The sequence below is a fragment of the Rhipicephalus sanguineus genome, chromosome 1 (genome assembly GCF_013339695.2).
Source record: "Rhipicephalus sanguineus isolate Rsan-2018 chromosome 1, BIME_Rsan_1.4, whole genome shotgun sequence".
NCBI classification, from domain to species: domain Eukaryota; kingdom Metazoa; phylum Arthropoda; class Arachnida; order Ixodida; family Ixodidae; genus Rhipicephalus; species Rhipicephalus sanguineus.
In genome coordinates, this window is record NC_051176.1 from 93,595,560 (window position 1) to 93,622,939 (window position 27,380).

At 46.0% G+C, this 27,380-nt stretch overlaps 1 protein-coding gene across 1 annotated transcript in view; it reads left to right on the forward strand.

The window, feature by feature from the left end:
* The first annotated feature begins 2,405 nt into the window (after positions 1-2,405).
* LOC119394162 (transmembrane protease serine 9) overlaps positions 2,406-27,380 on the forward strand; it is a 44,889-nt gene continuing 19,914 nt past the window's right edge. Inside the window, exon 1 of the mRNA XM_037661423.2 lies at positions 2,406-2,715. Within this exon, the coding sequence (XP_037517351.1) occupies positions 2,592-2,715 (124 nt within the window). The 5' untranslated portion in view covers positions 2,406-2,591. The remainder of the gene's footprint in view (positions 2,716-27,380) is intronic.

Genomic DNA, 27,380 nt, shown 5'->3' on the forward strand with positions numbered 1-27,380 from the left:
GCTGCACCATATCGCGGTTAAAAAAAAAATAGCGCCATTTTTTTCATTGTCATGCGTGAAAACTTGTTTTCATTACTTGTTACACTAAGTTAAAGGTTGAAACCGAGTGCTGGAGAATATCTTTCAGGTCCGTCAGCATATTGAACATTCTACCGGTACCTCGGTTCTTTTTGCGAGTTTAGAGCGACTCAGTATAGGCCACTCGTCGGGTTCCACCTGGTCGAGTTGGGCCAGGAAAACCTTAACAGAAGCTGTCACTCAGAAAACATAACTAAGTGCCTAATTGCGACATTGAAACCAGGATCCTACCGAAAAGTAGGCCGGTACGTGATCTAACAATCAGGTAACAAGCGCAAGTTTCTAGCATACACAGATCAGCTTCACAACTAACGTATCATGGCGATTGAAGCGCATGTTTTGTGGCACTACACACCCATAAACGCTCATAAACCGCTTGTGTAAATCATCTCAGCTATATATGCACTGAAGATTCACAGGGCTACAATTGTGTGCAAACAAAAAGGGCGACATTGCGTGAAAGATTTCAATGGTTTCACTTCTGACGTGTACCATTTATTCTTCGCTTGTAGCAGCTACGGCAGTTTTAGGCATTCGAAACGCTAAGTGGCGCCACTAAAGAGCGAGTGCGGGACAAAACAATAGAGAGTTTGAGAAGAGAGAGTTTGGCGACCCAAGACGCCTTGGCGACCCAAGGCGTCTTGGGTCGCCAGCGAGACGACGCAGATGCAGCGCGGGCCACGGCGCGCAGTATATGGCCCGCGTCTCGCATAACTTTAATTTTGCCACGTGTGGCGCCCCGTGCGTCTGACCCAACGCATCCTGCGTTTGACCCAAACTCTGCTGATCCTCCGAACGCAAGAGCAGCCTACCCAACGCAGCCGGGGACCCAGTGTCTTGGGTCTCGAATTCTCAAACTCTATAATGCTTCGCGTACACCGGTTCCACAATGAGGAGGACCTGCACTTTTTATTCCTATTTTTGTACGACAGGCAGTTTTCAACCAGCACGTTCGAGTACACGTGCTCGGATGAGCATGCCTAATTCCTTCAGATGAGCTCATAATCAATGTATTCAGCCTGCTATTGAGCTCGCAGACCACACAACGCACATTTTAATGCTGACCACGTGTGCCCAGATTATATTTTTTTAGATGGTGCACACTGTTCCGTAAGCTTCTTTACTGACGCGTGTAAAACACCTATTGAAGATGGTGTCGTTTAGTATGGTAATTATGATGCACGTCTGCGGCTTCTTCTTTTTTTTATTATTATGCACATGCAAAAGATGACATATGAAGATTTGGTGAACAAAAATACACAAATCTGGTTTCCTGTAGCTTTGCCTCCCTGGGCTCGCAACCAAAACACTGAGGCAAATGCTCAGCGCTAAAGCTCTAAACACTGGACTATCAGCTTATGGAGACGAGAAACAAATTTTATATATTTGGATCATTGTTTTCGTGCACGCGGTTAAGCATGCTTGAATCATTCGTAACATGGAATGCTGTTTCTTAACGACAAAGTTATTTTTCCTTCATTTCTTATCTTACGTCACAACAGCAATAACAGCCATTCCAGCCATTCCCGTTGGCAATAACAGCCATTCCAGCGGCGTCCCAGCAAATCACGAAGGATGAGAAGAATGGCAAATGAGCACAATCTATTCAAAGCACTGTCCCAAGAACTCTTGTCCGGGTCTGAACATTGCCTCACGCATATAAACGTCCATTCACTTATGAATTTGTTTCGGCACGCGTTCCGCGTCGCTACCTTTTATTATCCTCCTTTCATGCATGTACATATCTTATTCCTTTGTAACATTAACTCGGTTAAAGAAAGAACATTCCATGATCCATGGTATTACTGCTCCTATCATCATTAAGCATGCTTCTCTCACATCATGTTGTTTTTGTTCACTCTCTCCGTATTTTGTTCAGTCCGGTATCCTTGATACTGAACGCCTGCGGGAACTGTTGCTACGTCGGCGGCAACAGTAGCCGCCTTTCTCTTCCCCTTTGTTATTTTTCATCCCTTCCCCCTTCCTCAGTGCAGGGTAGCCTAACGGGCTCAGCCCTGGTTAACCTCCCTGCCTTTGTTCCTCCTCTCCTCCTGCGTAATTTTTCCGTCCATAACGGTGACGCGAGTGTAGGCGTACATCTCGAAGCCTGTGACGAGGACCGTCGTCCCCCGTGCACTGGGCGTGGAGACCGCTACATCGCGTTCGGGTGCTTTATCCTGCTATTGCAGTACTTTGCGACACCTAGCCGCGCCGTCCACGACGGCGTATGCACGTCGCCAAGATCCACAAAGGCACAAAGACGAAAGAACGGAAGACTGAGGGAGGAGGGGCAAGGAGGGCGCAAGAAACGAGCGCACACACGCGCGCCGGTTCGGGACGGCACCACCGCCGGAGGCGGCGTATCCTCGCGGCAAAAAAAGCAGCCCTGCCAGCTAGCCCATCCAGCCAGTCGCTTCCTCAGCCCGTGACGGTGTGGACGTCGCGGACGCGCGCTCGTCGTCCGGTCCCGATAACTGCTGGCGAGCGTCGACAAACAGCGCCTATTGCGAACCATGGTAACGGCACCGGTGACCGGCAAGTCGACGACGGCCGCTGCCGGCATCGTAGTAGGCCCTGCCACTGTCCTCGCCTTACTCTTCGTTGTGGGACACATCGGGTGTGTCGCGTCCGAAACAGGTGAGCCGTCGAAGGGGGCGTCATGTTTCGCCACATAAGGCGTGCTTTGTGTCTCCAGTTTTTAGCAGTCGACAAAAGCTGTTGAGACGTTCAGTAATTATACTTCGGATCGTTGGCCGATTATGCTTATGCACGACGGCAAAACCTGGTTGCAAAGGCTGCGGCCCGCAAAAGACATTATGTACAGTCTGCGTCATACTTAACGAGAACGTGTCTTAAGCATCGTCTAGCTTCTCTTGCGGATCAGGCTGATGATTTCCGGTTTGGGATGCGTTTAATACACTGGCTTAAAAACTTATTGCATTCGATATTTCCTATTTACAGCCTTTGCTCCTTGAAATTCAGCCCCTGGAGAAGTGTGCTGGTTGTTGTGGTTACGTCTGATCACCGATTCAACATGCATTGGAAACAGACTTCTGCTCTTCACACTTATAGTGTAAATGTGTAAGAAACGACCGTGGCAAAACCACCTCGTACAGCGGTCTCTTTTTTTGCGGCTTCTATGAACAGTTACAATCGGAGGTTAGCCTACACCTTCGCTTCGGGTTTATGCCTTGGTTTATGTGAAAGAAAGTCAATGCGTGAGACTGGCTTTTTGGTCCGTGCTTTCTAAGCTCGAGTGTCTTAAAGAGCACCGGCCAACGGTGAGGCTCTCGCATTTCTGCACTTTCGATTCGGCCCAGCAAGTGGCAGGGTTGCTGCGTGTTTTCACAGCCGCTTTGTGAAAAAGCGACTATGGCACACGTGATAGTGCACCGTCTTGGCTGCAGTGTTCGAGTATTTGTGAAACTGAAAATACACACACTTCTAACTGTGGTGTCATATTGCTACAATTTGAACGTTATACGAGAAGTTTTCAATGCAGGATGACAGTACGCGCATTTACATGACGACCAAAATCAAGTAAAAGAAAAAACCGAAACCTGGAACTGCATTTTTTTTTCGCTCTTTTGCATTCCTACTGACTTTCTTCTCAATTGAACATGTATGTCCATGGTGTTTTTTTTTCCTTTGTGCATTGTAACTGAGATGCAATACACTTTTACGTAAATTATAATGCTTGTTCGAACTTTCTACGCCTTACGAAGTATTGTATTGTATTCGTGTGAGGAGCGTACAATATGATAGGCGAATCCAACATCCTGCGCCCTCGTACATGCATGCGTGTTCTCGCCTGGCCCACGTGCTATAATCACACCAAGCGCGACCTTGAGGCGCGATGCTGAGCATTTCTTTATACACGTGGGGTTCATGGATGTAATCATTATATTAAAAAATAAGGACGGTGTTTGCCTATGAGTCTGCCGTTTTCTTTCCTTGGTCCTGTATAAGCTGTTTCACCGTATACAGTGTTTAGTGTCATCGCGCACCGCAAGACCGTGCCAACTACCTCGCGCGTAAACATGTTAACTCTGGTCGTTTTGTTCAATGAAGGTCACGAAATTGCCTTAGACGGCTAGCCTATGATGAGCCTTAAAGTGCTTTGCTGAACAACTAGTGGAGGGCTCCGCATAATTTAGACCACCTGGGGTCCGTTAACGTGCATCGAGATGCAACCGCCAGGTCCAGGATCGAACCCGCGTCTTTCGTGTAGGCGGCCGAGCACCGCAACCACTGGGCCACCGCGGAGGCAACAACTTTAGTGATATTGCAACAGAGGGGGACACATTTAAAGCTAATATTTGCTGTAGCATCCTCGGTGATTTCCAGAGATTCGCGCATCGAGTTGGTACTAAGAGTTCGTCGATGCATTTAACTTGTGGCCAACCTCACGTGGAATTCGGCTATTGCATTCATGATAGCCCGATGTAATCTCAAAGGGATCTCTGCTGTGCCAGAAGTGCCTTCGTAATTGTTCTTAATGAGATACAGCCCGTGTGGAAAAGTAGTCGCACCAGGAATTTTGCTAGTAGAACCAATTTTCTTCGCAGCCTACATGTGCGCGTAACTAGAAGCTGAGGTCTACATTCCATAAACCTGAGGCGGGAGTTTTTCCAGTGCCCTCGTCAAGTTGAGCTAGCACTATCCGAGTTAAAATTTCAGTTTTTAGGCGAGTTTTTTGCGCGCATACTTTTTCTAGCGGTTCTGCAGTCGTCAGAAGCGTCGCCTTACAGAGCGCTCGCGCAGCGTACTTTGGAATACACAGCCGACATCAGTATAGTGATAGCATCTTGCATGAGATACCTTGGGGCTGCCTAACTTTCTTTTCAACTTGCCGGTCAGCGGGCTTTCCACAACTGCAATCAACTGCGATGACCGGCGAAATCGCCGCAAGGCCGCAGAACAAACGCTCAGAGAACACGTCTGGGCGCAACTCACTCTCCTTTCGTTTCCAGCATCTCTGCGGCAAAGCACTCACTTTCATTACCGCGTGCTGCTAGCCTATTATAATTAGTGTTATTCTACCTGCACATCACGTTCCCTTTCATCACAGAGCTTGACAATTTGTCACTGTCGCTACCAGCTGTTTCTTGAGATTAGTTTATTAGTCACAAGCGATTAGTCGTGTAGAAATCGGCTAGTCAGGGAGGCCCGCGATGACGTTATAGCTGCATAAACAGTGGGAAAGAAAACGCGAATCCAGGAAAGAACTATGCCATCTTTGATGGCTGGAATGTGTCTGCAACTCATTTGAGCGCCTCATCAGGGCCCATAATAATACTAATAATACGCCAAATGCATTAATGTAAAAAAATGTGACTCAACGTGTTGCTGGGCATGTTACAGTAAAAGCAGCCACGCAATGGTCAGCAGCCATTACGAATTAAAAGCTTTGTGAAGTAGACCTCGAACGTTCCACGGTTCGCAATCGGGAACAATGTAATAAGATAAGAGAATAGATCTAATTCACAACTGCAGCTGAAAAAAAGAATCCACCCTCTTAGAGCTGCCAGCCCAATCGAAAATCGGTCACCATGGCCGGGATATGACCTGAACTGTAACGCTAACTACACCTAAGCAAATAAGTGGATAAGAGTGCAAGGCATATTGCGGCGTCGCTAATTTTCGATTTAAACCAGTGTTTGAAACATGCCTCGGTGTCATTAAATTGGGGTACTTTTTGAATATCGCCTTCTACTAGCGGCTGTATGTACAATATAACGGCATGTAACAAGTTCTGGGAATCACATATAGGCTCAAACTCGGACGTGTACTGACCCAATGACATAATCCAGCACAGCCCTTTGTCGTTGAGCCTAGATAAAATCCCTTATGCCAAGGCCTTTATCCTAATTACATTATGGAATTTCACCTACCGAAACTGCGCAGTGGGTTATAAGGGAAGCCGTAGAGTAGAGTTCCGGATTAATTGATTCTAGCTAAAGTAGTGCTTTCGCATTGCGCTTTCATCAAGATGTGGCCTCTGAGGCCGGGTTCAAAACCCTCGCCCCTGACCGCAGCAGCAGAATGCCGTAGTCAACGAGCCACGGCGGCGAAACGTCGTACGTCGTTGGAGACAGGGGCGGTGTAATATTTAGTATTCGTCAGGCCGTTATATGAGGAGCGTGCAAAGTAGGAAGAGGCTTTCTGGCTCATAAAGCACCGGCAGCGATTTCGTATCGTGTGCATCCTTCATTTCACGAAGAATACACACCAACTCGCCCTACTTGCCATTCTAGTACGCCTGCATCGTTCTCGTACGAATGGATTCCTTTTATCGTGATAACTCTACGCTCAAGTACGCGATAGGCAATGCTCTCTTAATTGGTCTTGTCTGCAAGCTGACAAGAGCTTTTTATGGCCATCTGGCAGGACGATGTCGCCGAGCCATACGAGAGATAACGCGCCTTATTTAGGTCGAGTGACGCGGAAGCCGAACGGGCTTAGCAGAGAGCATTCTTACCAAGGGCAACCACTCATAACCGCTATTGCACTAAGTTCGAATGGAGTTCGGCGACCCCAAGCCGCTTCTTCCGCAATCCGGATTGTCGTGAGCGCGTGAAGGGCATTTTCCTCCATCTGCTTTATGACTTTTTTCTTTGTTCCCCCTCTCTCCCTCGCTACACACACACACAACGACAGGGCACCTTGCCCTTGAGTTGTCTCATCTCCGCTTCCTTTTGTGTCCACGTATTTGTTCTCCAGCAGTAATGGTCTTTGCCAGCGTCGCCTAAGTAGTGAGAAGAGCACCGCTGACTCATACATGCGGCGCCACCTCGCGTCTTGTCTCCTCTCCCACTGAACGAGAAGTGACGTGGCGCTTCGCGCCATGCGAGACTTCAAACCTGTCTGAGATGAAACTTTTGTCATATTGTTCGATTCTCTCTCTCTCTCTATTTTCCATCGCGCGCTTGTTTTTTTCATTCGCCGAACGAATATGAGCAATAGGAAATCAATGGTGTCGAGTGTGCATCCCATTACGACTGAGACATAACCTCAGGAGTGACAAAGGTCACTTTGGGAATACGAATTTCTTTTAAAGGAACATCAACTGTTAAAAACCGTCATATCCTCTACGCGATTGAAATTGGGGAAAGCGAAACGCACGTAACAAGGTTCACGTAGTGGTGACGTCTGCCATTGTAATTTCATATTGGTGCCCGTTACTACGTAGAGTAATAAAAACGCCGCTATTCATCGACTGCTAAGCAAGAATTTATTCCTCTAACCAGACGCGTTTCTCGTTAATGTTAATGTTTCTCTTAACACACGGACGTCATCTGTGCGCTGTATTGCTTGTACACCTAATACACTTTGGGGTTCATGCACAAAATGTATTTCAAACTTGCACTACACTTAATGTATCATAATATTCAGGCTCAAAGTAATAATGTTTAGTGGCTAAGAAGATATATTCATTAGCTGTCTACATTCTTGTACAGAACCACGTTACTGGAACAAAACTTTTGGGCATCATCCTCATACATGTGCATTTGTCTACGTCCGTTAGTCTAGGCGAGCCCAGCATTAAGTGCTTCTGCGGTCCCTATGTTCTCTAAAACGCATTTGGCCACTTGCAGCTTCGTACAGATTGATTGGTTGGGCGTGTTAGTGCATTCTCTCGGCGCATCAGCTAGGTTCCGTTTTCTCTCGCACATTTGTTTTTATTTTCTCGCGTTCTTCCACAAAACAGCACGAATTGAAAGTTGGACATTCGCCCAACTTTCAGTTCTTGCTGCAAGCTTTTTGCCTCCCCATTCGTTTTACTTCTTTATCTGCGTGGTGTGCATCAGAACTCGCGGGGTGAATTGTCTCAAAATCGCATTGTTGTGTCTGAGTGCCTTTTTGTATGTATTGATCTTGAATGTTCAAATTATCTTGCGCGCAAGGTTTCCTTCTGTAAAACACGTTAAACGCCCTTGTGAACGCAGTCTAACAGCCGTGCTTCGTAATACATATAATTTATTCATATCACTCCAGCCGATTCTTTTTGTGTCTTATCGCTGCTTGGGGATTCCACTTAGCCGTGTTAAATTGCCAGAGGCTCACACTGCTCACGACGACATGCGCGTTGTGAAGGCGACATTAACTGGCGCCTACAAGCTGTGTGGTAGGCTAGTTGCAGAGCGGCGCCTGTCTCATGTGTTACGCAAACACGGTCATCTCGTAAAACGCTGAGCGGTTTACAAACGGCGTCGAGACTTGCTAAAGACCACCGGCGCCTGCGAAACCCTTCGATACGTAGAAAATGACGTCAGATATGGCGGAGTAGTAACACCTATATACGAGGCTTGTCAAAGCCTCGTCAAACGCCAGCAGTCCTTCAGGTCGCTACGTGTCCTTCATAGCCCTCTCTAATTATATATAATTGACCGAAAGCGTAGGAGCAAAGGTAGTGGATTGCGTTCATCCCACAAGTGCGTCTGGCTGTCCCAAACAAGCTTGCGGTCAGAAGAAAACGCAAAACTGCCAAATAGGGAGCTACCCGTTTCGCTTCCAACGCTCGCAGAAGAGTCGGTATGGTGTAAAAATTGCCTTCGCTCCATTGTATTTATTTTCGCTTCATCCACCGCTGACCACCAGCCAATACTGGTAATAGCATATGCGATATATACGGGTGTTTTTTTTTAGACAATACAGACTTTTTATAAAAAATTCTATGACAGTAAGACACTTGTCGTTTTGGTACGCGAACTCCACGTCGAGGCGGAAATACTTTGCCGCAGTTAAAATTACACTGTTGCGACTAATTAACAAACACTCGTTAATTAACTTTTTAATTATTGACTTGAGGGCAGGTGTTTACATTACAAAGTTGTAGTGCGGGCCAATTTATGGCATATCTATTTTTTTTTAGAAATCACGAAAATTGCACGTAGTTTGAGATATTCGTCATCGAATTTCAATGGCGAAATTGAAACTGATCGCGCAAGGCGCGCACGAAGCGCGACCATGCTGCTGCGTCAGAACGGAACTACCCGTCACAAGGGAGTGACGAAATTTCAACGAAGACACGCCGCGGCCTTATGTTTTCGCGAAAAGCTGCAAAGTTATCTCACTTGTGCCGGCACATCACCTTACTGATGCACGTAGTGTTGGTGATTGTCCGTTTATTTCGAAATGGGCAAAAGAAAATCGCAATATCAACCTTTTCTTCGTCTCGGAAGCATAAAACTCAGAGGCAGCCACCGCGGCGTTTCTTCTTGCAGACAGGTGACAGTTTTTTGCGCCTCTTTATAGTTTAAGAAAGAAACAGACAACACCCATCGCACGCAAAGATTAAGCTATCCACTTGTGCATTTCAGAATACTTGGCAATTTTTCTGACCAGATTCTGCGACGGCGCGCCTTCATTGAAATTTCGTCAATTCCCTGTCCCGTGTCGTTCCGGTGTTCCGACGCACTTTGTGCGCGCCGGGCGCGATCAGTTTTGATTTCGCCCTTGAAATTCGGCGATGAATATCTCGAACTACGTGCAACTTTTGCGATGCAATTATCATGCAAGTCAATAATTAAAAAAAGTTAATTAAAAGTTTTTGTTAACTATTCGCGTCAACGTCATTTTAGCTTCGCGAAAGTATTTCCGCCTCGACGTAGAGTTCATGTACGAAGACGTCAGGAGCCTGACTACCACAGAAATTTTATAAAAAGTTTGTATTGTTTAAAAAATAAACACCCTGCATAAGACCACTAACGAAGAGCGAAACGGAAAAGAATGGGACTGACATATACATGCATGCTCACAGCGTGTACGGTGATCAGAGGAAGCTGCTGGTGCCATTTCTGTTCGCGACTACGCCGCCATATTTTAAATGATTGTCGTAAGTCTCTTTCTCTGAAAATTATAGAACAGTTCAAGTTAGGCGACACGCCAGACTAATTAATATTGGATATTATAACTTTTCAAAAAAGAAAATTGGTGTCAGAAATGTTTATTATCAGAATCAACAAGATCGTTGAAATCCGGGGGGGCGGTAGCTTGGAAAATTCCTGCATATACTTTCCGTCATCCCTTGTCGCCTGATCGGCCAAGTTGGTGACGTATACAGAGATACAAACGCTACACTTCCGTCTAGTGTGCTTATTTTCGTGCATTGAACCATAAATCAGTAGACTAAGCGCTTATACGCTGTCCTTTATAACGGGTTCTTGCCCTTCCACGGTCAAAGCGCCTGGCATTTTCAACTTTTAGCCCAGCGCAACCAAACAGTCCGGATATCTTCTTTGCGCTGGTTCTCTGTACCATAGCGTCTCCAATTTCTGACCATCAACTCGCGAGACGCTCAGGGACACCTTCGGGCAAATGTTTTAGGCAAAACGGCAAACATGGAACAGGTGTCTAACTGGGCCAAACAATACGTAAAGTGGCGACACGTTGGCAGTTGCCATTGACAACGAAGTTGGTAGTAATGGTGATATTTGCTGAGGCATCATTGCCAGAGCAGTGTTCCTTCATCGTCATGGTGTTGCATGCTCGTCAGCTGCTCGTAGGCCTATAGTTAAAGCAAAGTATTATTGAGGACTATTACAAGGTAACTCGAAACCAAAAGGGATAAACATTAGTTTCTCGCGGATAAAATCCTGTTGTGCCAGCCCTATAGCTGAAATAATTTTCCCCCAGTTATCTATCGCACGTCACGGTGGAATAGTGGTTATGGTGCTCGACTGCGGACCCGAAGGTCGCGCGATGGAATTTTGGCTGCTATAGCCGCATTTCGGTGGAGGCGTAATGCTAGAGGCCTCTGTGTACTTAGATTTAAAGGGCACGTTAAAGAACACCAAATGGCCAAAATTTCCACTACGACGTCCCTCAAAATCATATTGTGGTTTTGGGACGTAAAACACCAGCAATTGTTATATTGTTATTCAGTTATATATTACTTCGATACGGTAAAGCCTTCTGTTTGACGGGCATTGAAAGAAAGAACGAAAACTATGTTGTCCGCTACATCTGGAGTTGCACATCGGGAGTATACGGTTGGCCAGTGAGGACTGTCGTTTTGATAAACAGCAGAAATTCTCCTGCTTTTTTTTTTCTTTTACTGACATGACATATGGAAATGCTGGTGCACAAATAAGGCGCCGGCTAAACTCCTTAGCTTTTAGAGGTGTCGTGCTTTTAGTGCTTCACACGTTATTCCCCGTCAAGGAGTTACACTATATGGTGAACGTACGTAATATTCGTGCCGATAGCCACCCTCTATCAGGGCTGGGCAAATATAATTTGAAATTTTATCGCGATACGATACAAGATACTCAGGCAAAAAGTATTTGAGATACAGATACAAGATACTACCGCAATAATTGTATCCGATACGATACCTGCCAATTGTATCTTAAGATACTTCGATACATTCGCAAATTTGTTATTATAGATCCATATAATGTAGCAGCAAACACCAATGCACAAAAATATCTGCTTGAAATTTATTAACTGTGACCAACCTTGTTTCATTTGAATGAAATGTCTGTTAGTATCTTAAAAGTTCTGTCCTTCTTGCTCAAAGTACATTAGCTCAATTCCGAAATAACTTACTGGGGTTTGTTTAAGCTGCTTAACAGGACACCTCTTTATAAACTTCGCTGATAGCGGTTCTTGCTTGCTTTTTTGTAACTAATGGGAGTCACTGCTCAGCTTGCCGACCAGCTAGCGGGTTGCCATCTAATCACAAGAACTTCAATACGAAGCCTTGTCACGATGGTGCAAATACCGGCGTGGACATTTACCTTGTCCGTAAGCCACTGCTACGCAATACTGGATCCCCGGACAGGTGTACAGCAGCAACAAAGCTGGTAGCGACATTTTTTATGACGCATAGTGTATACGTAGAGGATATAAAACAGAAATGGCTGTTCATATTCTGTGTATCTTCTAGTGCAAAGCGTTCGTTATCAATATACTCGCTAAAGTGCAATTTTTGAACAATTTTTCTTCAACGAAAGAACATGTGCAACCAGGAAACATCTCAGACGTATTGTATTGTCACGTGGTATAGTGTCGAATATGAAGGCGGCAGTCAAATTGTACAAACGAAACTCTTTACTGAGCCAGCTTGCGCCAAGAAAACTAACTGAAAGTGCAAGCAAGGCACGCTGCACAGTGATAGCGGCGATCACATTCGTAGGTCGTCGGTAATCTGATCCTCGGCGGAACGCGTCGTCTTTCATACATGAGGGATCAAAGCTCCCAACGTTATCACTGGAGTTCGCGCAAGCTCCCGATTAAACTAGACTACTCGCGTCCTGCGCGTATTTTAACAGAACAATTGGAAAAAATTGCGAAGCTTCCGAAACATTGCGCCGCGGCTTGCGCTGAGTGGTGCTAACAGTTTTTTTTATTTGCGGTTTAAACCCAATCACACCAAAATAAATAAATAAATAAATAAATAAATAAATAAATAAGAGCGCATGGCAGTATAGTTGCCCAAAGCATCGCAGGACACCGCCGCTATTCGCGCTATTACCACTTACAGCTCCGATGATCTGGCGACTAGTAATAGTAAAAAAAATCAGGAAGGCCTAAAAAAGGGGAAAAACGAAATTATAAGTAAAATAGACAGGGGGTTCTGTATCAAACATTCACAGTGAATAAGTATAGAAACCCGATGCAGGCGGGACCACTATTAGCTATGCCAATTAAGGATGAAGTCTCGTCAGCTTACCTGTTAAGGCAAGGCAATAGAAAATTAATTGCCTATGCGAAATTGCCTGAAAATACTAGTTGGGACGCTGATGAGAAAAACGGTGCATTTGGTATAAATGTTCCTCGAATCTCCCTTTAACATCTATAAGATAGCTCCTAATAATTTCCATTGTCATAACAAAAACTCAATTTCACTATTTTATTAAGCGGTAAAGTAGAATGGTTTGTACTGTATACTCAAAGCCCGCCGCGGTGGCCTAGTGGTTATGGTGCTCGACTACTGAGCCGAAGGTCACAGGAACGAATTCTGGCCGCGGCGAACGAATTTTCGATGGAAACAAAAATCCTTAAGGCCAGTGTATTTGGGTTTAGGTGCACGTTGAAAAGTCCCAGGTGGTCGAAATTCCCGACGCCCTTCACCACGGCGTCTCTCATAATCATAACGTGGTTTGGGGACGTTAAACCTCAATTATTATTATTACTGTATACTCAAGGCACGCCCGCATAACTATATATTTGTTTTCGAAATCTCTTTGGCAGAACAGTAAATTCAAGTGAAGTATAAATGTGTAAACAGTAGCAAATATAACGCAGACATTTAAAAGTAGCAACAAAGCAGAGAGCTTCTCTTGGCAGCCCTTAACAAAAGAGATATTGCAGCGACAACACTGGAAAAAACAATAGCGACCTAGGTAATGTATCATATCCAAAATAAGCGCAGATAAGAAAGCGTTTGTGCTAACAATCAAATTATGATTTCAAAAACTCTTTGAAGAAAGATAGCAGGAAGAAAAAGATACGATACACCGAGATATCTTTTGTTAGTTAAAGGCTTGTTCTAATAGATCGAGCATCGGTATCGGTGGAGCTATAGTTCTTAGAACATTATCTGCATACAAGCCAATGTCATCATGTGTAAGGCAAACTTACATCCACGAAATCCTTCAAGTCGCTGGTTTGTGAAAGCCATGAGACGCGAAGCAACTCCATTCTTGCATTCTTCAGATTTCGTAACAAAGCACCACGCAAGAGAATCAATAACGACACGAAAGCGGCATAAGAATTTCCATGACAGACGCTGCGCTGATTAGAGTTCGCGGCGCAGGACCGTGGCTAAGAGAAAGTGTCATGGAACTGACACAAATAAAATTAAAGAAAGATTCGAGAAAACAAGAACTACGTGGGCTGGGTGTCGACGTTCGCGCGCGTGTTTGTGTCGAGACTGCGCGAGCGCTGCCACTTGACTCTGTTCCACCAATAGGGACGCGCAGACCTCATCACCTGCCCTCACTAGAGGACTCTGGCAGAAAGATAAACTTACGTCGCTGCCCTTAGTTTTATTCAGGTGGCTTAGTGGCGCCAGTACCAGCTTCAGAAGCGGAGTTCAGCCAGCGATAATTTTTTCGCACGGTGGTGTTGCGATAACAGTATCTTGTATCTTAAGATACACGATACATTATTGAATATATCGGAAATACAGATACAGATACTCGTTTTGCGAGACGTATCGCGATACAGATACAAGATACCCAAAGAGTATCTAAGATACATGTATCTTCGATACTGCCCACCACTGCCCTCTATGTATGTTCGTGCTTGCGTTTGTATGTGAGCGTGTATATGTATATACGCATGTGAAGTTGAACAATTAAGAGTGTGTGGGGGGGGGGGCGTTGAAACCACCCCCACCCCCACCCTGGTTACGCCAATTATTTGACAAAGCACCAAGAAGCCAAAATTATTCCGGAGTCCCGAACCACGGCGTGGTCTGGTGGGTAAAACCGTAGAATTAAATATTTAGGCAGCAGCCAAAGGCGACGCACGCGCCCTAATGCACACAAATAGCGAAATCATTAACAGGAGTCGTTTTGCACGTGCTCGCCCACATTATGCTGCGGACGTACTGCATCCTAATATATCGTATTTCGAACGCGACGTTGCATTCGAGCCGCCCCTTAACCGATCGGTTGCTGAGGACAGCAATCGGGCGGGACGAGTGCGAGCGACGACTGCACACATCAGCGCTCTCTCATTTCAAAACCAGTGTTTTCCGCACTGCGCGCCGTGTCTTCACGGTGCGTTTGCTTCTTTGGTCCCTTGTGATTACTGGGTTGGGAATACAACGAGGATCCTCTCCTTGAGCACGTGCGCAAAAAGGGGGGGGGGGGCAGCGATCGCGACCAGAAATGTTGACCTCGTGCTCGCGCCTTGCTGCCACGATTGGCCAGAGAGAGAGAGAGAAAAAAAAACCGTCACCACAGTAGCTTACCAGGAGCAATATGGGCACGACGTCATGCAGATAGTGGCGAAACCGCAGTCGACCGAGTGTGGGAAACAAACCACCTGCCTAAGAGGCACATTGTCGCCTGCTGTGTAACGTCGCAGACCCGGTCCTCTTACAGAGGCAATGATATGCCGCTCGGAGACGCGCGGCTTCATGTGAAATATGCGAGCGTAAGTTTGCAGAGTTCCATCCGTGCAAACCCGTTCGTATTCTCGAATACAACACCTGGACGCACTCAGCGCACTATAATACACATGAAAGGAGGCAGGAAAAGAAAGTTCCTTGATTTTAACGTATAGGCAAAAAAAGAGAGGTATGTTTTTTTATTAATGTACACCACTTACGCGGAATCACGCGAGGAAGCTGTTTGTTTAAAGAAAAAAACTTTTGAGAAAACCAGGAATAATCAAAACCTACATGCAAACTCACTCACTAAACATCTCAGGGGATTATTATATGTTAAAGATTGTGACGTTGTGGCAGACGATAGAAAGCAACGGTCAAGGGGCCAAAAAAAAGAGGTGAGAGCTGTTCGTTCTGATTGTTGCGGCTACCTGTATCGTCTTGTTTCATTCAATGAAACGCTATCCGCACAATCTAGAGGCATCATTGAGCGCCGTCTATTTGAAGGTATATATATATATATATATATATATATATATATATATATATATATATATATATATATATATATATATATATATATATATATATATGTGTGTGTGTGTGTGTGTGTGTGTGTGTGTGTGTGTGTGTGTGTGTGTGTGTGTGTGTGTGTGTGTGTGTGTGTGTGTTTATTGGACGGCAGTCAGCGCGCGCGCGGCGTTCAGAAGAGAGCGACCCACTAGAAGCCTCTGGATAGCGCAACCCTTTAAACAGTACCAAGGCTTCGCCACAATATATATATATATATATATATATATATATATATATATCTGTGTGTGTGTGTGTGTGTGTGTGTGAGAGAGAGAGAGAGAGCTCTTTCTATGATTTCCCGTTAATGAAGCCGGCTATAGTGATGCAAGCGTTGGGAAATAACGAGCTTGTCAGATGCGTCTACACAAAGCCACGGCGTCTTTGATTTTCCAACCGCCGCCGCCTCATGCCTCCTGTCGCTCATTCGACCTGTGGGAAATGACGGCGGTTGCCCGTCTGTTTCACTCACGAGAAAGCGTTTTTTGCAGGGCGTGAAGAGAGTACGCCAACTCGCAAACAACGTGAAACAGCACGCGTCGTAATAGGCGTACTTAGAATGTATCGCCTTGATAGGTATATTGCGTCATTCACGAAGAGGAAACGCCCACTGTCTCGCAGCTAGGTGAAGCGGCGTCGCGGTCCGTGATAAAAGAAAAAGCATGAATTTCCCAACCTCGGGCGTTTAATTATGATGTCCATGAATACATTAAGTACAGGGGATTTTCCCAGCTAACGTTAACCAAGGTTAACGACAAAAAAGAGTATACAATAGACGGTTATGATACGTATACGCAGTTCGCTCGTACCCACAATATGTTTTAGTACTTATTACTAGGATAACTAAAACATAACAATAACAATACACTAAGCAAACGACCAGCTTAGCTAACGTAACCTGAGACACCCTACATACCGTATACACTCACTACCAGCTCTTAGTTGCGGCGACCACGCCTTTCTTCATCAGTACAGAAGTGATGAGACATAACTCCGGACAGTCGCCCAGCAAGTGAAGTACATGCCTCTCCGCCTGACATCACAACGCATACGTTGATCTCAGTATGTCGTCTCTTGCGCGTTACACCTGAATAACGCAAATACAAACAAACCTTGCTATCGCTATAAAAATGCATGTATCTGTGAGTATAGGTGAACAAACCTTACGCTAAGTCACACTAAGTCGCGGTTGTCCTCATTTCCTGCAACCTTATAAAAAGTGGAAGTAATAGAAAACAATGTAGTGTGATTTTTAAACGCTGAAATGCGTTAGCATTGATTACAGTTTCGAATGCATCGATTGTCCGTTGTTATAAGACGATAAGGTTGATAGTCGACTGATGCGCAGGTTGCACTCGCAGTGACTTGCGCATGGACTCATGCAACACTATATGTCCCTTGAAATTTGTGCCCACGATTATAGGGTACAAGCACTATAATCCTTTAGAATACACAACGAATCTGTAACCGTGGATTCCGAGGTGACATCACGGCTCGTTAGTGACAATTATCGATTCGACGCACATGTGTACAGAACGACGTTCGTTCAAGTGGTAATTTCCCGGCGCCTATGAGATGAAGGGCACGTGACGGACGTGCAGAACTGGCATCTCGTGTAACCATGTGCCTGTGTGTCAATCGAAGCAAGCGTTGGCGGCTGGTTTCCGGAGTATACCACGCCAAACTTGTTGCTATATGCCAATCTCTCCATATGTCATTACACTTTGTCTGGCTCCCTTCGACAAGCGCTCTCGTGTGTACCAACTATTCTAATTATATCTGGGGTTTAACGCGCCAAAACCATATGATTACGAGACACGCCGTAGTGGAGGGCTCAGGAAATTTCGACGATCTGGTGTCCTTTATTGTGCGCTGACAGCGCATAGTACGCGGACTTCTAGCATTCCTCCTCCTTCAAAATGCGAAAGCAACGACCGGGATCGAACCCGCGACCTTCGGGTCAGCAGCCGAGCTCCGTAACGACCGCACCACCGCGGCGGACTGCCAAGTATTCTAAGAAAAGGTACAGTTCTCGCGCACTTTTAGGTAGTAAACGGCTACATCACTTGAACTGTGTATTAGGCATGTAGGGAAAAGTATGTGGCGTGAACCTCGCGTAATAACAAACACACTCAGTTGCGTTAACTTCCATATCTTCTTTATCAAGAATGCGAAGTCCCTAATCTAGGTTTTTTTTTTTTTTTTCTCGTAGCCAGACTGGTTACAACTACAGAGCTGCGGCCACTTCAGCATACAGCTGCAAGCGAAATAGCCATGAACCGAATTGATGAACACTTCGTCAGACCACTCTAATGGATACAATGGATACAAAAAAAAAGAAAGCCTTTCGAAAAGGATAATGATAATATTATCGTTTCAGTCGCTTTACTTTCTCTGATGAATGTTTCACCCGTCACGGTGGTCTAGTGGTTATGGTGCTCGACTGCTAATCCGAAGGTCGCGGGATCGAATCTCGGCCGCGGGCGGCCACATTTTCGATGGAGGTGAAAATACTTGAGGCCCGTGTACTTGGATTTTAGGTGCACGTTAAGGAACCCTGAGTGGTCGAAGTTTCCGGAGCCCTCCATTACGGCATCCCTTATAACCATACCGTGGTTTTAGGACGTTAAACCCGAGCAATTATTATTATTGATAAATGTTTCAAATATTGCGGGGCTGCCGGCAGGCACTCGGCACGTAATCTAAGGACGAAATGCACAAATCCAGCATATTATGAGCGTATAATACATTTCGGCTTCATTCACACAGTTGAGGTTAACAGCTGTGTTGGGGTTAACAACTGATAACAGCTGCAGTTTTGCATCACTTGTGGTGTGCATTGTGATTTCATCGGCCGTCTAAACATCGTATGCAATCCGCCTTTTTCGGAAAAGTATAACTCGCACTGTATACTTTCAGTCGGTGATGACATATCACAGTTTTTTTTTTTATCTCTCTTAAACTTTTTCAGCTAAGAGATGCTACACAATTTTCGATGCTCTCGTTGATTTGTCGCTTTTCGTCGATCACCACTCGGAGAGTTCTGGTTACCTTTTTGTTTTCTTTATTTCCTGTAGACAACGGTGTGTTTTAACATTTACCACTCTCATTGCGTGCGAACATGTGCACCCTCCTCATTTCTTTCCTCGTTCCAACGCCCCATTTCTTCACACTTGCGTTCATGTATAGGGCAGCAACAGGGCTTGCTTACCCGTTCAGCTGTCATTAAAGCTCTCTTGCTCGCCCCCTCGCGTTCTTTCACGCCGATGCTAAGAGAAAGCGTAAGGAAAATAACACCAGTGGTGCTCGTTCCACTCGCAACCTTCCCTGCTCCTTCTCGCCCGCATCGAAACCTGCAAATGATAGCAGTTCAAGGAAGTCACGCGGACACCAGACTAGCAAGCTTGCTGGCGACGTTTCCAATGAGCGCGAAATTCGAAAGCACTCGCTCCGACGGCGGTCTCATGCGCCTTTTGATGAAGCCCAAAAGAGAATCGCGCAGTATGCCTGCAGCGCCCATCCCCGTTGTTTCTTCCTTCGTCCTCGTGTTGCTGCCCTGTTTTCAAGATCCATGGCGAGAAAGGCCGTGTTATAGTCATAGGTCGGCAAAAAAGTTGGAGCTCACTCAGACTCACTCAGCAAATATCTTCCGCTCTGAGGGCTCACACGGACTCAGACTCACGGCTTGACTTGAGCCTGAGTGAGCCTGAGTGAGTCGACTCATGAGTCCGTAAGCGTAAAACTACCATATTTAGGTCTTGGTGTCAATGCTATTTAATGCCAATATCTCACATAATTGGTGCTCTACGATACGCCTTTTGATCTTATACCTTCAAATACGAGCTATCATTAATCCAGTAATCCAGTAAGGACATTTTTATGAAATACCCGACTCACACGAGATATTTTTATCATGAACTTTTAGTGAAAGAGTTTGGGGGGGGGGGGTCATGGCACCCCTCGCAATTCACGTCTATGACCAATAAATATTGAGGTGGCGCATGAACGTGAGTGCGTTGAGATATGTGCGAATAGATTTGAGTACAAACGTAAGCCGATATAAGGCTGATAGTGATGCTGAAGCTGAGTAGATAGGTCTACCGGTCGGCAATAAACGGTGGAGCTCACTCAGACTTACTCAAGAAATATATTTTGAAAATGAGGGCTCACTCAGACTCAGACTCACCAATATTTTCCTCAACCTGACTCACTCGTACTCAGAGTCACCAGAAATTTCCCCAACGGGACTCACTCGGACTCAAACTCATCAAAATATTCCTCACCAAGACACACTCAGACTCAGACTCACACGCCGATCTCAGTCTGAGTGAGACTAAGTGAGTCGACTCATGAGCGAGTTTGCAGACCTATGGTTATAGTACACCTACAGGCCTGTAGGTGTACAATAACACGGCCTTTCTCGCCATGGAAGCGATAGTCTCTTTTTTTGATCGTCAAATGTTGCGTGCACGCATACAGCGCTGCCGCTCTTGAATGCGCTACCCGCACCGCCGTGCAGCTCACTGGTTATGGGACCTTGTGCTGCCGACGTCGCGGGTTCGATTCCAGGTTGTTGTTGTTACAGTGTAATAGGTATAGGGGTGAACTTAATGGACGCTAGTTACCCGAAGTTCGGGTACATGTTAAAGAAACCCACAGGTGGCAGATATGAATACAAAGCGCTACGGCGTCCTTCATATGGCGACTCACTGTGCCTGTATTGGTAAATTGAAATCAAGAACTGTTTTAAAATGATTAAAATTTCATACGAAATTTCTCCAGTCACGGCGAGATTACATTTTTGCTAACGATGGATAGTATGTGAATTTGCCTACACATTCATGTCTGTTGCATAAAACATTCTTCCGGTGTTGTTCGCTACGGTTTACCTATAGTCAAATTTCTAAGACCTCATGTAGCTTTCTAAATGTCGTGACGTACCTATTCTTTGAGCACATACGTTATCCTGGCGAATCGGTGCTGCATCTGGGGTTGAATACGATCATTTTGCAACGTTGCACAAGGCAGCTTGAATGACGAACGGCGACGTTTAGGTCATTCCATGTATACTTCATTTCCACGCTGGCTGGACTGCCATGTTTTCGTTTTTCTTATAGCGCCAGTGTGTCCTCTTGTGAATGCTGGCCCGTAGGTCGCGAGATCGAATCCTGGCCGCCGCGGCCGAATTTCGATGGAGGCGAAATGCTAGAGGCTCATGTACTTAAAGGGATAGTGACACGAATATTTTCAGTTGTCGTTTTCTTGCGTCAACTGAAAAACCAAGCCATCAACAGCCTAGAAAAGGTAGTGCTAAGCGCGAGTGCGCCCTGAAAAAGTAATTACAGTATGTTATTAAAAGCTAGTTTCGGTTCCTACTGTACCCTGACGTCACAACACGGTAAGAGCTTCTCGTCACGTGCTCGTGCAATATATAGTGACGTTTCCACGGCCGCTCCGCAGCGTGGCTCCGTTGGTGACGCACAAGCGGCCGTTTTAGAAGTTTTGATGACGCACAAGCGGCCATCTTGGAAATTTTGGTACCTAACGTCATCACAATTAGCCAGACTGCTGCGTGAAGTCACCAGAATTTGTGCTGTAGCCTGACGTCAAGCTAGTGTCGATGTCAGTAGGTGCGCCATGGAAAAATTGACTAATATACAAATAAAATATCTTATCAGCATTTGCTGAGCTTCACACTTGCTCAGAGCCGTCTCTGCAAACAGCAGATCTGTATGGCAGAGCAAACGCGCCTTCGAAAAAAGGTGTCAGTACCCCTTTAACGAAAGGAAAGACAGCGCTTAAACGACGAGGATAGAGAAGGAACGGACACACAATGCGCAGCATGTACACCCGTGAGCAAGAGTATACGGACCACTGAAGCGCGAGCCGAAATCGCTACCTACGTCGTTCACCGTCTGCTGTCGAGAGCATCGCTTTGTCGGAATAGCTGTCGAGAGCATTACACTGACGCAATTTGCCAGAGAAATGCTCTCGACAGCAGACGGCTCGCCACAAGACGGCGCAGACGGCAAAGGTATACGGACGGCAATGGTCCGTATATACTTTTGCTCACGGGTGTACATGTACACAAATCATGTACATGTACACAATCAAAGATTTAGGTGCACGTTAAAGAACACCAGATAGTCAAAATTTCCGGAGCTCTCCATTACGGCGTTCTTCATAGTCACATCGTGGTTTAGGGACGTAAAATCCCAACATTTTTTTTGTCCTCTTGCGAAATCTTGTAGACATTGAAACAATGGCCCGTAAACTTCCGGCGCTTACTAAACTAGAAGCATGTTTGCGTACTTAGGCTGGCTTATGTTGCTTTTTTTTTAATTTCTGATTCATATGCGTAAGAAGCTTCCCGCCGCTTGTTTATATGCGCTGTGCTTCGCTAACATTCGGTGCATGCCTGACCCTCCCCGCGTTTGTTTGTTTTCTTCTTTTTCGCTCCTTTACATTCACGTGCCTGCACGTGCGACCATGCGACCAGCCAAACGCCTTCGCAACAAAAGTGCGCTGAATCGCTCGCATGGCACAAAAAAACAACAACAAAAAAAAACACCATATATCGGGGGAAGGCGCGCATCCCGGAAATTCGAAGGGCGGTCGCGCCTCTCAACGAACGGCGCCGCGCCAGGGCTGCTCCTGCACAATGAACTGATTCAGCGCCACGTGCCGTTTTGTATTCGTCTTTGTTTAGTTATTTTTTCTTTCCTCTCCTTTCACCAAAGCTAGCCGTCAATAGTGGCCGCAGGCAATTTCTTTTTTTATATGGGTTGTCGTTGCCAGAGGTCGCAAGCGATATTGCCTGTCTCACTGCCACGCTTAAACATCGTTAACCTCGCAACTGACCTAACCTGACCTGTTTTTATTTCGACCGTCCGGCAGTACATGGCAGCAGCAGCAGCAGCCAAGAAAATCAAAGAAAGAAAAAGAAAATAGCATATCGAATGAAGTCGCCAGCAACAAATCGCGCGTCGAAAATGCCGCATAAGCTTGTGCCTCGCGGCATAGATCCCTTCTTATTTGCATTCCTCCTCTTCCTTCTGAGGCGAACCTTACTTTTTGTTGTTTAGTTCCTTGCAATTATACGCATTAACTTGTTATATAACCCGGGAAATCCCCGGGAAGCACTTCTGGGGAGCACGCGACACGGCATTGCGTGCCCGTATGCTTATACGCCTCCCTGATCGCATTATATAAGGCGTGCGTTTCCTCGAGATCTGATCGGAGCCGGACCATGACGCGTTCGGTAAACTACGAGACTAAGAAGTATACAGTCGAGTATGTCTCTCTCTCTCTTTCTTCCTTCTCATTTGTTCCTTTCTCGCTCGGTATGTACGGGACGTTGAGTTTGCGACGGGGCAGACCCGTCGGAAAACACGGTGTATCGCTCCTCTCTACCCCCCTCCGAGCTATCTCGCCCCTTCGTTAAGTGACCGTAATTTCGCTGGGCCCCGTTCAATGGTATGCAATCGCAAAGTCTCGTAGATGTTCGACTCGTCGAGTTACTGGAATTGAAACAACGTTCCGTCGTTGGAACTGCCGGTTATATCATATAGGCATATACGCCTGATGCAAAGCACGCCACGCACCAGACTTGATTACACAGCGTGGCTAACTGGAAATATACACCCCCATCCACCCCTTCCTTGATGATACTCTCGCGAACTGCGGAATGGCCTCACTGGCACCTCTTGGAACCTGAACGGCGAGTTAAGAAGCGCTATAACATAAAACGAGAGGTAAAGGGACACGCAAACGGGATGCAAAAACGTGCAACACACGGCATCGTGCAACACCGCACACGCCATGACCGCACAACTTGAACCGCCGAGACGCGCGGCCGTAGCTGTGCAACGATATTTAAATGCGCATGGCAAACACGACTGTAAGGAAGGTGAAGGTAAATAAATCGATAAGGTTTAGCACCGAGACAGGCCGCAACTTTCTCTGCGCAATGTCGCGAAGCGGACATGCCAGACACGAAGTTGTACGGAGCTTGTACTGTGTACGCTAAACAGCGTAGTTTTCTACATGCAGAGGCTGCGTCGGTATGCGTCAAACGCATAAAAAATTGAGAGTCGCTGGAAACGAAAGTCAGTCGAAGGATCGAGAGTGTAAAAACTGCGCAGCTCAGAAATGGCACTGCCCGTATAATTTCTGCACTTGGTCGTAAGAACGGAACAAATGTCTTGGAACGTGTGTCGGTGTGTCGGAAAAGTGGCGACGAAAACGTCGAGCAGCGCTGAGACCGTACTTTCAAGCACTAGCGCCTTTACTCATGGGCCTAAGTTTGCAGCCAGAAGCAAATTTTGGAGTGGGTTCGTACACCGCCACCCCACCCCTTAAAAATTTGCACTTACACACGTATAGAGGAGTCCGACGAAATATAGAGGGGCCGGACCTTGGGAGACAGAATTCCGATTGATTGGTGAGGAGTGGGCAAATCACATATACCGAAGTCACCTATTGGGACAAATAACCAGAGACTCAAGGTGTCATCTACAAGGCAGATAGCAGTAGCACACAGCAGCATGTTGTCAATTCGGACGCACATACTGAATAACTCGTGTTGTTAAAGTAACAATGCGTGTGAGCATATCGCAGAACACTGTAAGCGTTGCAATTGCCGTGCAAACCTTAATCAGACCAAGTTCCTCACGGGGACAGATTGGAAAGAGAGATCCTCGAGGCTTTTTACACTGCGCGGGCCGGCGGCACGTGCATTAGCTACCGTTCAGTTGCACTTGCAGGTAAAAAGATTGCCTTCCTCATGCGTTCGAGGCTTCGTGACGTCACGATGGCGACATCGGTTTCTTTCATGTCTAAGTATTCCTGCTTTTTTTTCAAACAAACTTAGTATAAAGTTCGCGCCTGCCTGCTGTACGGGTCTTCTTTTTGTCTCCGTGTTCTTACGCTGCCTTTTCTTCAAGGGCTTAGATTGAAATGCTTGGCAAATACGCAGGCGGTCGGCCATCACTTACTTTCCATGCAAGTCAGTTCTTGCATATAGATCGCTTTGTTTTTAATTTCAATTCACCTTCCGAGCAGAGGAAAGGACAAATAGAATGCCGACTCCCTGCTTATCGGACACGGCCGCCGCTCTATACAAGGACACAAGAAAGAAAAAAACAAAGATATCAGCTACGAAGATTCTTGGCAGTTTTTGACCTTCCTGATAAATAGCTGCAAAGCTGGAGTGGAGGCGTCTGCTCACATGTCTATCTGTCACGAAGGCATATACGGCACAAAAATAAAAAAAAGTAGGCTCCTTTTTTTCTCTGCGCGTATAGGGAAAAGAAAACTTGAGCTGGTACGCAGAGCGTGAGGAAGGAGATAACGGGAGCCATTAGCATCTGTCAGGCATTGTTTTCGCGGCTGTGCAGCCTTTCTGGTTCCGCCGGGCCACATTAACGACGTCAATCGGAGCGAGCCTGCGGAAGCTAATTACGGCGGCTTGAACAAACGGCGACTGCCGTTTCACTGCACAAAAGTAGCGACCACGAAAAAGAGTACAATTTACAACGGAACACGGCGCGAGTGAAGAGCGCTTAGTTTAAGGGCATCGGAGCGACGACGGAAGGGCGGATAAGGCGGAAAGCGGTTTTATTTATTCATTCGTGGAGCGGTAAAAGCGTTCGCAGGAACGTGGAGGGGGGGCGAGAAGTGTCGGGGTTCTGGAGGCGACGTTTGGCGACGTTCTTGTTGACACTTCGCCTTGTATTCTTTTTTTTTTTTTTTCGCGGTGAAGAGGAGTGCGAAGATCGTGTTAGGGATGTTGCTAAGTTTTGCAGAATACTAGCGGGGATCCGAACTGATAACATAGCAGTGAAGTTCATCTCTTGCTGAATCACTAAGTTAAAAAGGGAAACAATATTTTCCTAGCGGATCAGTAGCATCACGAGGAAATATCGCAAGCTTGAAATGAGATATTGTTTCCAGCGTAAAGGTCATTCAATTCACACGCTACGACAGATTTAATTCCTTCTCTAAATGGCATCAAGTACATATCTTATAAGTGTATTTCAATATGCCCCAATAGAAGTAGTCAGCCTCGTTTCATTTACGCTCAATTTCCACTATATCATGTGCTAGTTTAATACTATGAAGAAGCACGCTACACAACACAATTGCTCTCCCTGAAATAACGGACACGCTGCTTCCGTGAAGTAACGAAGCGGCAGGCACAAATAACATTGGACAAAGGGAATCAATGTGGGAGTTTAGACATATCTAGGCGCTCAGTTGCGATAGAAAGCTTCGGGAAATCTAAATGGGAATTGAGTAATAATTGGCTCCATATGCGCATGACATGCATAGATGCATGCGCTGCTCAGCTCGAGGTATCGGATTCGATACCACGGCAGCCCCATTTCGATGGGGGCAAAACGCAAGAACACACGTGTGCTTAGATTTAGGTGCGCAGTAAAGAACGACAGGTGGTCAAAATAATCGGGAGTCATGCGCAACGGTGTGCCTCGTAATCATACCATGATTGTGACGCGTGAAACGCCAGAAATTAACATATTTGTCTCAAACTCGGCACGTATAATTCGTGAATGATATTTTTACCTGTTACTATTTTCCACCGATACAATTAATCATTGTCATTCGTCGGCCAGATCGTGCTTGTTGCCGCTATGCAACTCAACCGAGAAGCCGCAACCGCGCTACGTGCATTCCCCTGTAGACCAGAACACAGCGAATTCCACGCGTAGCGCCATATTTGCATCGCGCGTTGTGCCATCTATCGCGAACGCGACGAAGCAACATCCCAGGGCTGCCATGCCAGCAGACGCTATACAGAGCAAACGTGAAACTTCCGTAACTCAGTCCGTCCGAGAGCGTGTTTAGCATTTTTTCTAGCCTGGACATTTTCGCTGTTCTTATCGGAACATCAAGAACACCATGCTCATGCAAGTCCACAATGTATACAGTACGTACGTGCTGTGCAGGCTGCGGAAGCAACCTCGTCAGGTACGTACGCTGCTACATTTGTAAAAAACGTCCTCGCTGTAGTATGCGTGAGTCGTAATTGACATGCAGCTTGCGGTTGCCGCATATTACAAGTTGCGGCAAAGTTTTGCGAAAACTCATCATTTCAATTGGCATCGCGTAATAGTGTACTCTTTGCGGGTAGTTCCGCGGAACGTAATTTTTGTTCCGCGAGCGCTCGTACAATAATGTATATGGCTCACAAAAGCGTGCTATCGGAGAGTATCACCTGCAGTATCGTTCATCGATTCCTTTTGGAAGCTACCTGTGGGATTTTCATCCCGTAACGATGAGACTTTACAAGCCAAACTGTGCTACTCCTGGTTAAGCCGATATTGAAATGGGCGGAATCCCGCTGTCCCTTATTAAATGTGTGCTGTGTAACCATATGCTAAAAAGTTAGCTGTTTGAGGTAGCGCTACGCCTCCGTCTGCGACGTAAAGGACATTGGCGCGAGTACTGTTTACTTACGCACCAATATATGTATTCTGTGCAGCTGCATGCCTTGTTTCCAAATAAATTTGGGGACATCAAACACTGAAATGAAGGCGCGAAGTTCTGGCGAGTTGTTCAGGAACACCGTACCATTTACTACTTTTTGCAGATGAAAGCTTGTAATCCTGGAGGCGTGGATGCCATCAAAAGCACTAAAGATTAA